Source organism: Oncorhynchus keta, chromosome 5 (genome assembly GCF_023373465.1).
Source record: "Oncorhynchus keta strain PuntledgeMale-10-30-2019 chromosome 5, Oket_V2, whole genome shotgun sequence".
Classification (NCBI taxonomy): Eukaryota; Metazoa; Chordata; class Actinopteri; order Salmoniformes; family Salmonidae; genus Oncorhynchus; species Oncorhynchus keta.
Genome location: NC_068425.1, coordinates 36,620,424 through 36,637,998, shown reverse-complemented (window position 1 = coordinate 36,637,998; position 17,575 = coordinate 36,620,424). Strand labels below are relative to the sequence as shown.

Here is a 17,575-nt window from a genome sequence, read left to right as displayed (position 1 = left end):
TCTCTCTCTCTCTCTCTCTCTCTCTCTCTCCTCTCTCTCTCTCTCTCTCTCTCTCTCTCTCTCTCTCTCTCTCTCTCTCTCTCTCTCTCCTCTCTCTCTCCTTCTCTCATTCTCTTCTCTCTCTCTCTCTCTCTCTCCTCTCTCCTCCTGTAATAACGATGTGCAAATATTTAAAGTACAAAAGGGAAAATAAATAAACATAAATATGGGTTGTATTTACAATGGTGTTTGTTCTTCACTGGTTGTTCTTTTCTTGTGGCAACAGGTCACACATCTTGCTGCTGTGATGCACACTGTGGAATTTCACCCAGTAGATATGGGAGTTTATCAAAATTGGATTTGTTTTCTAATTATTTGTGGGTCTGTGTAATCTGAGGGAAATATGTGTCTCTAATATGGTCATATATTTGGCAGGAGGTTAGGAAGTACAGCTACCACCTCATTTTGTGGGCAGCGTGCACATAGCCTGTTCTCAATAGCAAGGCTATGCTCACTGAGTCTTAATTTTGGGTCAGTCACTCTCTATCCTCCTATCTATTTCCCCCTCATCCTCTTCATCCTCCACACACCCACCCAAGATTCTCTCTCTCTCTCTCTCTCTCTCTCTCTCTCTCTCTCTCTCTCTCTCTCTCTCTCTTTAGTTTATTATCTATTTCACTTGCTTTGGCAATGTAAACATATGCTCCCCATGCCAATAAAGCCCTTTGAATTGAATTGAATTGAGAGAGAGAACCAGACAACAGATTTGATTCGATATCCATCAGTGCTCCTGCAAACCTGGGTGAGTCATTGGTGCACGGCAGAAAGGGGGAGAGAGAGAGGGCAGGGGGGGTGGGAGTAAGAGAGAGAGCAGAGGAGGGGTAGTATGCACACACAAGAGACAGGGCTGGCTTTACGTGTCATTTCTGAAAAGTGGGCAAGACTTGAGAGAGAGAGAGAGAGAGAGAGAGAGAGAGAGAGAGAGAGAGGGAGAGGGAGAGGGAGAGAGAGAAGGTTCTGTTGTTGTTGTTGTTTGATGAGAGGGGGGTGATGATGGAGAGGTAGTGAGAATGAAGAAGAGTAACCTGGTTAACCCTTCACTCTTGTCATCTTGAGATTTTATATCTCTTGTTTTCCATTCCTCTTTTCTCCGGGGTGAAAGTGGATGTTGGATGGAGGGATGAGGAACTGGATGAAGGGAAGTGAGGAAGAGAAGAGAGACTGAGGAGACAATGGCGTACACACAGGTAAGACCACTGTGACCGTGGAAACATGAACACACACTTTCAAACACCTGTTGTTGCTTCTCCTCTCTTTCTCTCTGGGTCCACTTTCCTCCTCCCTCCCTCTGTAGCACATGTCCTGTATGTCCTTCTGTCTCTTCTCTCTCTTCTCTCTCTCTTCCTCCCTTCTCTCTCTTCTCCCTTCCCTCTCTTTTTGGTTCTCTCTCTTCTCTCGGTTCTCTCTCTTCTATATAACCTATACCATATAATGTTATAGAGATATGACTATATAACCTATACTATATAATATTATAGAGATATGACTATATAACCTATACTATATAATATTATAGAGATATGACTATATAACCTATACTATATAATGTTATAGAGATATGACTATATAACCTATACTATATAATGTTATAGAGATATGACTGTATAACCTATACTATATAATGTTATAGAGATATGACTATATAACCTATACTATATAATATTATAGAGATATGACTATATAACCTATACTATATAATATTATAGAGATATGACTATATAACCTATACTATATAATATTATAGAGATATGACTATATAACCTATACTATATAATATTATAGAGATATGACTATATAACCTATACTATATAATGTTATAGAGATATGACTGTATAACCTATACTATATAATGTTATAGAGATATGACTATATAACCTATACTATATAATATTATAGAGATATGACTGTATAACCTATACTATATAATGTTATAGAGATATATGACTGTATAACCTATACTATATAATGTTATAGAGATATGACTATATAACCTATACTATATAATATTATAGAGATATGACTATATAACCTATACTATATAATGTTATAGAGATATGACTATATAACCTATACTATATAATATTATAGAGATATGACTATATAACCTATACTATATAATATTATAGAGATATGACTATATAACCTATACTATATAATGTTATAGAGATATGACTGTATAACCTATACTATATAATGTTATAGAGATATGACTATATAACCTATACTATATAATATTATAGAGATATGACTATATAACCTATACTATATAATGTTATAGAGATATGACTATATAACCTATACTATATAATATTATAGAGATATGACTATATAACCTAATATTATAGAGATATGACTGTATAACCTAATGTTATAGAGATATGACTGTATAACCTATACTATATAATGTTATAGAGATATGACTATATAACCTATACTATATAATATTATAGAGATATGACTATATAACCTATACTATATAATATTATAGAGATATGACTGTATAACCTAATATTATAGAGATATGACTGTATAACCTATACTATATAATATTATAGAGATATGACTATATAACCTATACTATATAATATTATAGAGATATGACTATATAACCTAATATTATAGAGATATGACTATATAACCTATATTATATAATGTTATAGAGATATGACTATATAACCTATACTATATAATGTTATAGAGATATGACTGTATAACCTATACTATATAATGTTATAGAGATATGACTGTATAACCTATACTATATAATATTATAGAGATATGACTGTATAACCTATACTATATAATGTTATAGAGATATGACTATATAACCTATACTATATAATGTTATAGAGATATGACTATATAACCTATACTATATAATGTTATAGAGATATGACTATATAACCTATACTATATAATATTATAGAGATATGACTGTATAACCTATACTATATAATGTTATAGAGATATGACTATATAACCTATACTATATAATATTATAGAGATATGACTATATAACCTAATATTATAGAGATATGACTATATAACCTATACTATATAATGTTATAGAGATATGACTATATAACCTATACTATATAATGTTATAGAGATATGACTGTATAACCTATACTATATAATATTATAGAGATATGACTGTATAACCTATACTATATAATCATTGAGATATGACTATATAACCTAATATTATAGAGATATGACTATATAACCTAATATTATAGAGATATGACTATATAACCTAATATTATAGAGATATGACTATATAACCTATACTATATAATATTATAGAGATATGACTATATAACCTATACTGTATAATATATATGACTATATAACCTAATATTATAGAGATATGACTATATAACCTATACTATATAATATTATAGAGATATGACTGTATAACCTATACTATATAATATTATAGAGATATGACTGTATAACCTATACTATATATAACCTATTATAGAGATATGACTATATAACCTATATATATAATATTATAGACTATATGACTAATATAACCTATACTATATAACCTATTATAGAGATATGACTATATAACCTATACTATATAATATTATAGAGATATGACTGTATAACCTATACTATATAATATTATAGAGATATGACTGTATAACCTATACTATATAATGTTATAGAGATATGACTATATAACCTATACTGTATAATATTATAGAGATATGACTATATAACCTATATATAATGTTATAGAGATATGACTATATAACCTATACTATATAATATTATAGAGATATGACTATATAACCTAATATTATAGAGATATGACTATATAACCTATACTATATAATATTATAGTTGACTGTATAACCTATACTATATAATATTATAGAGATATGACTGTATAACCTATACTATATAATATTATAGAGATATGACTGTATAACCTATACTATATAATGTTATAGAGATATGACTATATAACCTGTACTATATAATATTATAGAGATATGACTATATAACCTATACTATATAATATTATAGAGATATGACTATATAACCTATACTATATAATATTATAGAGATATGACTATATAACCTATACTATATAATATTATAGAGATATGACTATATAACCTATACTATATAATATTATAGAGATATGACTGTATAACCTATACTATATAATATTATAGAGATATGACTATATAACCTATACTATATAATGTTATAGAAATATGACTATATAACCTGTACTGTATAATATTATAGAGATATGACTGTATAACCTAATGAGATATGACTGTATAACCTATACTATATAATAGAGATATGACTATATAACCTATACTATATAATGTTATAGAGATATGACTGTATAACCTATACTATATAATATTATAGAGATATGACTGTATAACCTATACTATATAATGTTATAGAGATATGACTATATAACCTAATATTATAGAGATATGACTATATAACCTATACTATATAATATTATAGAGATATGACTATATAACCTATACTATATAATATTATAGAGATATGACTATATAACCTAATATTATAGAGATATGACTATATAACCTATACTATATAATATTATAGAGATATGACTATATAACCTATACTATATAATATTATAGAGATATGACTATATAACCTAATATTATAGAGATATGACTATATAACCTATACTATATAATATTATAGAGATATGACTATATAACCTATACTATATAATATTATAGAGATATGACTGTATAACCTATACTATATAATATTATAGAGATATGACTATATAACCTATACTATATAATATTATAGAGATATGACTGTATAACCTATACTATATAATATTATAGAGATATGACTGTATAACCTATACTATATAATGTTATAGAGATATGACTATATAACCTATACTATATAATGTTATAGAGATATGACTATATAACCTATACTATATAATATTATAGAGATATGACTATATAACCTATACTATATAATATTATAGAGATATGACTGTATAACCTATACTATATAATATTATAGAGATATGACTGTATAACCTATACTATATAATAATAACCTATACTATATAATGTTATAGAGATATGACTATATAACCTATACTATATAATATTATAGAGATATGACTGTATAACCTATACTATATAATGTTATAGAGATATGACTATATAACCTATACTATATAATGTTATTGAGATATGACTATATAACCTATACTATATAATATTATAGAGATATGACTGTATAACCTATACTATATAATATTATAGAGATATGACTATATAACCTATACTATATGACTATATAACCTGTTATAGAGATATGACTGTATAACCTATACTATATAATGTTATAGAGATATGACTGTATAACCTATACTATATAATGTTATAGAGATATGACTGTATAACCTATACTATATAATATTATAGAATATGACTATATAACCTATACTATATAATATTATAGAGATATGACTATATAACCTATACTATATAATGTTATAGAGATATGACTGTATAACCTATACTATATAATATTATAGAGATATGACTATATAACCTATATTATAGAGATATAATAATTATAATTTATATAATTTGTTATAGAGATATGACTATATAACCTATACTATATAATATTATAGAGATATGACTATATAACCTATACTATATAATATTATAGAGATATGACTATATAACCTGTTGTTATAGAGATATGACTGTATAACCTATACTATATAATATTATAGAGATATGACTATATAACCTATACTATATAATATTATAGAGATATGACTATATAACCTATACTATATAATATTATAGAGATATGACTATATAACCTATACTATATAATATTATAGAGATATGACTATATAACCTATACTATATAATGTTATAGAGATATGACTATATAACCTATACTATATAATATTATAGAGATATGACTATATAACCTATACTATATAATATTATAGAGATATGACTATATAACCTATACTATATAATATTATAGAGATATGACTATATAACCTATACTATATAATATTATAGAGATATGACTATATAACCTATACTATATAATATTATAGAGATATGACTATATAACCTATACTATATAATATTATAGAGATATGACTATATAACCTATACTATATAATATTATAGAGATATGACTATATAACCTATACTATATAATATTATAGAGATATGACTATATAACCTATACTATATAATGTTATAGAGATATGACTATATAACCTATACTATATAATATTATAGAGATATGACTGTATAACCTGTTGTTATAGAGATATGACTGTATAACCTATACTATATAATATTATAGAGATATGACTGTATAACCTATACTATATAATGTTATAGAGATATGACTATATAACCTATACTATATAATATTATAGAGATATGACTATATAACCTATATTATATAATGTTATAGAGATATGACTGTATAACCTATACTATATAATGTTATAGAGATATGACTATATAACCTATACTATATAATATTATAGAGATATGACTGCATAACCAATACTATATAATATTATAGAGATATGACTATATAACCTAATATTATAGAGATATGACTATATAACCTATACTATATAATAACCTAGACTATATAACCTATATTATAGAGATATGACTATATAACCTATACTATATAATATTATAGAGATATGACTATATAACCTATACTATATAATATTATAGAGATATGACTATATAACCTGTTGTTATAGAGATATGACTATATAACCTAATATTATAGAGATATGACTATATAACCTATACTATATAATGTTATAGAGATATGACTGTATAACCTATACTATATAATGTTATAGAGATATGACTATATAACCTATACTATATAATATTATAGAGATATGACTGTATAACCTATATTATATAATGTTATAGAGATATGACTATATAACCTATACTATATAATATTATAGAGATATGACTATATAACCTAATATTATAGAGATATGACTATATAACCTATACTATATAATGTTATAGAGATATGACTATATAACCTATACTATATAATGTTATAGAGATATGACTATATAACCTATACTATATAATATTATAGAGATATGACTGTATAACCTATACTATATAATGTTATAGAGATATGACTATATAACCTATACTATATAATGTTATAGAGATATGACTATATAACCTATACTATATAATATTATAGAGATATGACTATATAACCTATACTATATAATATTATAGAGATATGACTGTATAACCTATACTATATAATATTATAGAGATATGACTGTATAACCTATACTATATAATATTATAGAGATATGACTATATAACCTATACTATATAATATTATAGAGATATGACTATATAACCTATACTATATAATATTATAGAGATATGACTGTATAACCTATACTATATAATATTATAGAGATATGACTATATAACCTATACTATATAATGTTATAGAAATATGACTATATAACCTGTACTATAATATTATAGAGATATGACTATAACCTAATATTATAGAGATATGACTGTATAACCTATACTATATAATATTATAGAGATATGACTATATAACCTATACTATATAATGTTATAGAGATATGACTATATAACCTATACTATATAATATTATAGAGATATGACTATATAACCTATACTATATAATGTTATAGAGATATGACTGTATAAATACTATATAATGTTATAGAGATATGACTATATAACCTATACTATATAATATTATAGAGATATGACTATATAACCTTTTGTTATAGAGATATGACTGTATAACCTATACTATATAATGTTATAGAGATATGACTGTATAACCTATACTATATAATGTTATAGAGATATGACTATATAACCTATACTATATAATGTTATAGAGATATGACTATATAACCTATACTATATAATGTTATAGAGATATGACTATATAACCTAATATTATAGAGATATGACTATATAACCTATACTATATAATATTACAGAGATTTGACTATATAACCTAATATTACAGAGATATGACTATATAACCTATACTATATAATGTTATAGAGATATGACTATATAACCTATACTATATAATGTTATAGAGATATGACTATATAACCTAATATTATAGAGATATGACTATATAACCTATACTATATAATATTATAGAGATATGACTATATAACCTATACTATATAATGTTATAGAGATATGACTATATAACCTATACTATATAATGTTATAGAGATATGACTATATAACCTATACTATATAATATTATAGAGATATGACTGTATAACCTATACTATATAATGTTATAGAGATATGACTATATAACCTATACTATATAATATTATAGAGATATGACTATATAACCTAATATTATAGAGATATGACTATATAACCTATACTATATAATGTTATAGAGATATGACTATATAACCTATACTATATAATATTATAGAGATATGACTATATAACCTATACTATATAATATTATAGAGATATGACTATATAACCTATACTATATAATATTATAGAGATATGACTATATAACCTATACTATATAATATTATAGAGATATGACTGTATAACCTATACTATATAATGTTATAGAGATATGACTATATAACCTATACTATATAATATTATAGAGATATGACTATATAACCTATACTATATAATATTATAGAGATATGACTGTATAACCTATACTATATAATATTATAGAGATATGACTATATAACCTATACTATATAATATTATAGAGATATGACTATATAACCTATACTATATAATATTATAGAGATATGACTGTATAACCTATACTATATAATATTATAGAGATATGACTATATAACCTATACTATATAATGTTATAGAGATATGACTATATAACCTATACTATATAATATTATAGAGATATGACTGTATAACCTAATATTATAGAGATATGACTGTATAACCTATACTATATAATATTATAGAGATATGACTGTATAACCTATACTATATAATGTTATAGAGATATGACTATATAACCTATACTATATAATATTATAGAGATATGACTATATAACCTATACTATATAATGTTATAGAGATATGACTATATAACCTAATATTATAGAGATATGACTATATAACCTATACTATATAATATTATAGAGATATGACTATATAACCTATACTATATAATGTTATAGAGATATGACTATATAACCTAATATTATAGAGATATGACTATATAACCTAATATTATAGAGATATGACTATATAACCTAATATTACAGAGATTTGACTATATAACCTAATATTATAGAGATATGACTATATAACCTATACTATATAATGTTATAGAGATATGACTATATAACCTATACTATATAATATTATAGAGATATGACTGTATAACCTAATATTATAGATAACCTATACTATATAATATTATAGAGATATGACTGTATAACCTATACTATATAATATTATAGAGATATGACTGTATAACCTATACTATATAATATTATAGAGATATGACTGTATAACCTATACTATATAATGTTATAGAGATATGACTGTATAACCTATACTATATAATATTATAGAGATATGACTATATAACCTATACTATATAATATTATAGAGATATGACTGTATAACCTATACTATATAATATTATAGAGATATGACTGTATAACCTATACTATATAATGTTATAGAGATATGACTATATAACCTATACTATATAATGTTATAGAGATATGACTATATAACCTATACTATATAATGTTATAGAGATATGACTATATAACCTATACTATATAATGTTATAGAGATATGACTATATAACCTATACTATATAATATTATAGAGATATGACTATATAACCTATACTATATAATATTATAGAGATATGACTATATAACCTATACTATATAATATTATAGAGATATGACTATATAACCTATACTATATAATGTTATAGAGATATGACTATATAACCTATACTATATAATATTATAGAGATATGACTATATAACCTATACTATATAATATTATAGAGATATGACTATATAACCTATACTATATAATATTATAGAGATATGACTATATAACCTATACTATATAATATTATAGAGATATGACTGTATAACCTATACTATATAATGTTATAGAGATATGACTATATAACCTATACTATATAATATTATAGAGATATGACTATATAACCTATACTATATAATATAGAGATATGACTATATAACCTGTACTGTATAATATTATAGAGATATGACTATATAACCTGTTGTTATAGAGATATAATAACCTATACTATATAATATTATAGAGATATGACTGTATAACCTATACTATATAATATTATAGAGATATGACTATATAACCTATACTATATAATATTATAGAGATATGACTATATAACCTATACTATATAATATATAGAGATATGACTGTATAACCTATACTATATAATGTTATAGAGATATGACTGCATAACCTATACTATATAATGTTATAGAGATATGACTGTATAACCTATACTATATAATATTATAGAGATATGACTATATAACCTATACTATATAATATTATAGAGATATGACTATATAACCTATACTATATAATGTTATAGAGATATGACTGTATAACCTATACTATATAATATTATAGAGATATGACTATATAACCTATACTATATAATATTATAGAGATATAATAATTATAATTTATATAATTTGCCATTTAGCAGACGCTATAACTTACAGTTATGCATACATTCTACGAGATATGGCGTTATAAGCTATAGCTACAGAAGGATACAGATATGACTATATAACCTATACTATATAATATTATAGAGATATGACTATATAACCTATACTATATATTATTATAGAGATATGACTATATAACCTGTTGTTATAGAGATATGACTGTATAACCTATACTATATAATATTATAGAGATATGACTATATAACCTATACTATATAATATTATAGAGATATGACTATATAACCTATACTATATAATATTATAGAGATATGACTATATAACCTATACTATATAATATTATAGAGATATGACTATATAACCTATACTATATAATATTATAGAGATATGACTATATAACCTATACTATATAATATTATAGAGATATGACTATATAACCTATACTATATAATATTATAGAGATATGACTATATAACCTAATATTATAGAGATATGACTATATAACCTATACTATATAATATTATAGAGATATGACTATATAACCTATACTATATAATATTATAGAGATATGACTATATAACCTATACTATATAATATTATAGAGATATGACTATATAACCTATACTATATAATATTATAGAGATATGACTATATAACCTATACTATATAATATTATAGAGATATGACTATATAACCTATACTATATAATGTTATAGAGATATGACTATATAACCTATACTATATAATATTATAGAGATATACTATATAACCTGATAGATATGACTGTATAACCTATACTATATAATGTTATAGAGATATGACTGTATAACCTATACTATATAATGTTATATAGAGATATGACTATATAACCTATACTATATAATATTATAGAGATATGACTATATAACCTATAGAGATATGACTGTATAACCTATACTATATAATGTTATAGAGATATGACTGTATAACCTATACTATATAATGTTATAGAGATATGACTATATAACCTATACTATATAATATTATAGAGATATGACTATATAACCTATACTATATAATGTTATAGAGATATGACTGTATAACCTAATATTATAGAGATATGACTATATAACCTATACTATATAATATTACAGAGATTTGACTATATAACCTAATATTACAGAGATATGACTATATAACCTATACTATATAATATTATAGAGATATGACTATATAACCTATACTATATAATATTATAGAGATATGACTATATAACCTGTTGTTATAGAGATATGACTGTATAACCTATACTATATAATGTTATAGAGATATGACTATATAACCTATACTATATAATATTATAGAGATATGACTGTATAACCTAATATTATAGAGATATGACTATATAACCTATACTATATAATGTTATAGAGATATGACTGTATAACCTAATATTATAGAGATATGACTGTATAACCTAATATTATAGAGATATGACTATATAACCTAATATTATAGAGATATGACTATATAACCTATACTATATAATGTTATAGAGATATGACTGTATAACCTATACTATATAATATTATAGAGATATGACTATATAACCTATACTATATAATGTTATAGAGATATGACTATATAACCTATACTATATAATATTATAGAGATATGACTGTATAACCTAATATTATATATGACTCTATAACCTGTTGTTATAGAGATATGACTGTATAACCTATACTATATAATATTATAGAGATATGACTATATAACCTGTTGTTATAGAGATATGACTGTATAACCTATACTATATAATATTATAGAGATATGACTGTATAACCTATACTATATAATGTTATAGAGATATGACTATATAACCTATACTATATAATATTATAGAGATATGACTGTATAACCTATACTATATAATGTTATAGAGATATGACTATATAACCTATACTATATAATATTATAGAGATATGACTGTATAACCTATACTATATAATGTTATAGAGATATGACTATATAACCTATACTATATAATATTATAGAGATATGACTATATAACCTGTTGTTATAGAGATATGACTGTATAACCTATACTATATAATATTATAGAGATATGACTGTATAACCTATACTATATAATATTATAGAGATATGACTGTATAACCTATACTATATAATATTATAGAGATATGACTGTATAACCTATACTATATAATATTATAGAGATATGACTGTATAACCTATACTATATAATGTTATAGAGATATGACTGTATAACCTATACTATATAATATTATAGAGATATGACTGTATAACCTATACTATATAATATTATAGAGATATGACTATATAACCTATACTATATAATATTATAGAGATATGACTATATAACCTATACTATATAATATTATAGAGATATGACTGTATAACCTATACTATATAATATTATAGAGATATGACTGTATAACCTATACTATATAATATTATAGAGATATGACTGTATAACCTATACTATATAATATTATAGAGATATGACTATATAACCTATACTATATAATGTTATAGAGATATGACTGTATAACCTATACTATATAATATTATAGAGATATGACTGTATAACCTATACTATATAATGTTATAGAGATATGACTGTATAACCTATACTATATAATGTTATAGAGATATGACTGTATAACCTATACTATATAATGTTATAGAGATATGACTATATAACCTATACTATATAATGTTATAGAGATATGACTATATAACCTATACTATATAATGTTATAGAGATATGACTATATAACCTATACTGTATAATATTATAGAGATATGGCTATATAACCTAATATTCTAGAGATATGACTGTATAACCTATACTATATAATATTCTAGAGATATGACTATATAACCTATACTATATAATGTTATAGAGATATGACTATATAACCTATACTATATAATGTTATAGAGATATGACTATATAACCTATACTATATAATGTTATAGAGATATGACTATATAACCTATACTATATAATGTTATAGAGATATGACTGTATAACCTATACTATATAATGTTATAGAGATATGACTATATAACCTATACTATATAATGTTATAGAGATATGACTGTATAACCTATACTATATAATGTTATAGAGATATGACTGTATAACCTATACTATATAATATTATAGAGATATGACTGTATAACCTATACTATATAATGTTATAGAGATTTGACAATATAAACTAATGTGGTTTGTTTTGAGTTAGTTAACCAAATGCACAGGAAACACATTTTGTTTCTATTCTAATGCATTGATAGTCCTGTGTGCAGACTGGAAGCTCTAATGCATTGATAGTCCTGTGTGCAGACTGGAAGCTCTAATGCATTGATAGTCCTGTGTGCAGACTGGAAGCTCTAATGCATTGATAGTCCTGTGTGCAGACTGGAAGCTCTAATGCATTGATAGTCCTGTGTGCAGACTGGAAGCTCTAATGCATTTATAGTCCTGTGTGCAGACTGGAAGCTCTAATGCATTGATAGTCCTGTGTGCAGACTGGAAGCTCTAATGCATTGATAGTCCTGTGTGCAGACTGGAAGCTCTAATGCATTGATAGTCCTGTGTGCAGACTGGAAGCTCTAATGCATTGATAGTCCTGTGTGCAGACTGGAAGCTCTAATGCATTGATAGTCCTGTGTGCAGACTGGAAGCTCTAATGCATTGATAGTCCTGTGTGCAGACTGGAAGCTCTAATGCATTGATAGTCCTGTGTGCAGACTGGAAGCTCTAATGCATTGATAGTCCTGTGTGCAGACTGGAAGCTCTAATGCATTGATAGTCCTGTGTGCAGACTGGAAGCTCTAATGCATTGATAGTCCTGTGTGCAGACTGGAAGCTCTAATGCATTGATAGTCCTGTGTGCAGACTGGAAGCTCTAATGCATTGATAGTCCTGTGTGCAGACTGGAAGCTCTAATGCATTGATAGTCCTGTGTGCAGACTGGAAGCTCTAATGCATTGATAGTCCTGTGTGCAGACTGGAAGCTCTAATGCATTGATACTCCTGTGTGCAGACTGGAAGCTCTAATGCATTGATAGTCCTGTGTGCAGACTGGAAGCTCTAATGCATTGATAGTCCCCTCCCTCCCTCCCTCCCTCCCTCCCTCCCTCCCTCCCTCCCTCCCTCCCTCCCTCCCTCCCTCCCTCCCTCCCTCCTCCCTCCCCTAGATCTCTCTCTCTCGCTCTCTCTCACTCTTCCCTCCCTCCCTCTATCCCTCCCATTTTCCCTCTCTCCCTCCCTCCCTCCCTCTATCCCTCCCTCTCCCTAGATCTCTCTCTCTCTCGCTCTCTCTCACTCTTCCCCTCCCTCCCTCTATTCCTCCCATTTTCCCTCTCTCCCTCCCTCCCTCTATCCCTCCCTCTCCCTAGATCTCCCTCCCTCCCTCCCTCCCTCCCTCCCTCCCTCCCTCCCTCCCTCCCTCCCTCCCTCCCTCCCCCCTCCCTAGATCTCTCTCTCTCGCTCTCTCTCACTCTCTCTCACTCTTCCCCTCCCTCCCATTTTCCCTCCCATTTTCCCTCCCTCCCTCCCTCCCTCCCTCCCTCCCTCCCTCCCTCCCTCCCTCCCTCCCTCCCTCCCTCCCTCCCTCCCTCCCTCCCTCCCTCTCCCTAGATCTCTCTCTCTCGCTCTCTCTCACTCTTCCCTCCCTCCCATTTTCCCTCTCTCTCCCCCTCCCTCTCTCCCTCCCTCCCATTTTCCCTCTTTCTCTCCCTCCCTCCCTCCCTCCCTCCCTAGATCTCTCTCTCTCGCTCTCTCTCACTCTTCCCCTCCCTCCCTCCCTCTTCCCCTCCCTCCCTCCCTCCCTCCCTCCCCTAGATCTCTCTCTCTCGCTCTCTCTCCTCTTCCCCTCCCTCCCTCCCTCTCCCCCCTCCCTCCCTCCCTCCCTCTCCCTAGATCTCTCTCTCCCTCTCTCTCACTCTTCCCTCCCTCCCATTTTCCCTCTTTCTCTCCCTCCCTCTCTCCCTCCCTCCCATTTTCCCTCTCTCCCTCCCTCCCTCCCTCCCTTCCTCCCTCCCTCCCATTTTCCCTCTCTCTCTCCCTCCCTCTCCCCTCCCTCCCATTTTCCCTCTCTCCCTCCCTCCCTTCCTCCCTCCCTCCCATTTTCCTCTCTCTCTCTCTCTCCTCTCTCCCTCCCTCCCATTTTCCCCTCTCCCTCCCTCCCTTCCTCCCTCCCTCCCATTTTCCCTCCCTCCCTCCCTTCCTCCCTCCCTCCCATTTTCCATCTCTCCCTCCCTTTCTCCGCCTGTGTCTGACCACAAGATGTGTCATCCTGACGTGAGGGAAGGGATGGAGGGATGGAGGAAGAGATGAATGGCTGCTCATTTTGCTGTCGCCGTGGGTACAGCCACTGCTAATAAAGACAACATCAGGGAGAATGAGAGAGAGACAGAAACAGAGAAACAGAGAGGCAGAGAAAGAGCGAGGGAGATAAACAGAGAGCGAGAGAGGAAGCGACAGAGGGAGGGAGAGGAAGGGAGAAAGAGAGAGAGAGAGAGAGAGAGAGAGAGAGAGAGAGAGAGAGAGAGAGAGAGAGAGAGAGAGAGAGAGAGAGGAGAGAGAGAGGGGGAATCGTTGGAAGACATGAGAACACCTTGTGAATATGGAGATAGATGAGAAACAGGGACTGATGGGAAAGATGCCAGAGTAGAAGAGGAGAACAGACAGAATCTGTACACACACACACACACACACACACACACACACACACACACACACACACACACACACACACACACACACACACACACACACACACACACACACACACACACACACACACACACACACACACACACACACACACACACACACACACGCACACACAGTGGTGGAAAAAGTACCCAATTATCATACTTGAGTAAAAGTAAAGATACTACAGTGTTTACTGTTAGAGTCAGTGTGTTTACCCTCTACTACAGTGTGTACTGTTAGAGTCAGTGTGTTTACCCTCTACTACAGTGTGTACTGTTAGAGTCAGTGTGTTTACCCTCTACTACAGTGTGTTTACTGTTAGAGTCAGTGTGTTTATCCTCCACTACAGTGTTTACTGTTAGAGTCAGTGTGTTTACCCTCTACTACAGTGTGTACTGTTAGAGTCAGTGTGTTTACCCTCTACTACAGTGTGTAGTGTTAGAGTCAGTGTGTTTACCCTCCACTACAGTGTGTACTGTTAGAGTCAGTGTGTTTACCCTCCACTACAGTGTTTACTGTTAGAGTCAGTGTGTTTACCCTCCACTACAGTGTGTACTGTTAGAGTCAGTGTGTTTACCCTCCACTACAGTGTTTACTGTTAGAGTCAGTGTGTTTACCCTCCACTACAGTGTGTACTGTTAGAGTCAGTGTGTTTACCCTCTACTACAGTGTGTACTGTTAGAGTCAGTGTGTTTATCCTCCACTACAGTGTGTACTGTTAGAGTCAGTGTGTTTACCCTCTACTACAGTGTGTACTGTTAGAGTCAGTGTGTTTACCCTCCACTACAGTGTGTACTGTTAGAGTCAGTGTGTTTACCCTCTACTACAGTGTGTACTGTTAGAGTCAGTGTGTTTACCCTCTACTACAGTGTGTACTGTTAGAGTCAGTGTGTTTACCACTACAGTGTGTACTGTTAGAGTCAGTGTGTTTACTACTACAG

General features: G+C 28.7%; 1 protein-coding gene across 5 annotated transcripts in view; it reads left to right on the top strand.

Annotated features, from left to right (window-relative positions):
- The first annotated feature begins 900 nt into the window (after nucleotides 1-900).
- The window catches only part of syt17 (synaptotagmin XVII), a 73,169-nt gene continuing 56,494 nt past the window's right edge, over nucleotides 901-17,575 (top strand). Inside the window, exon 1 of one of the 5 annotated variants that reach the window (XM_052519805.1) lies at nucleotides 901-1,226. Coding sequence is in view for 2 of the 5 variants with exons in the window: in XM_052519802.1 (XP_052375762.1) it covers nucleotides 1,212-1,226 (15 nt within the window). In the remaining 3 variants the exon portion in view is untranslated. The remainder of the gene's footprint in view (nucleotides 1,227-17,575) is intronic. The other 4 variants (XM_052519804.1, XM_052519803.1, XM_052519802.1 and 1 more) reach the window with 4 other exon arrangements.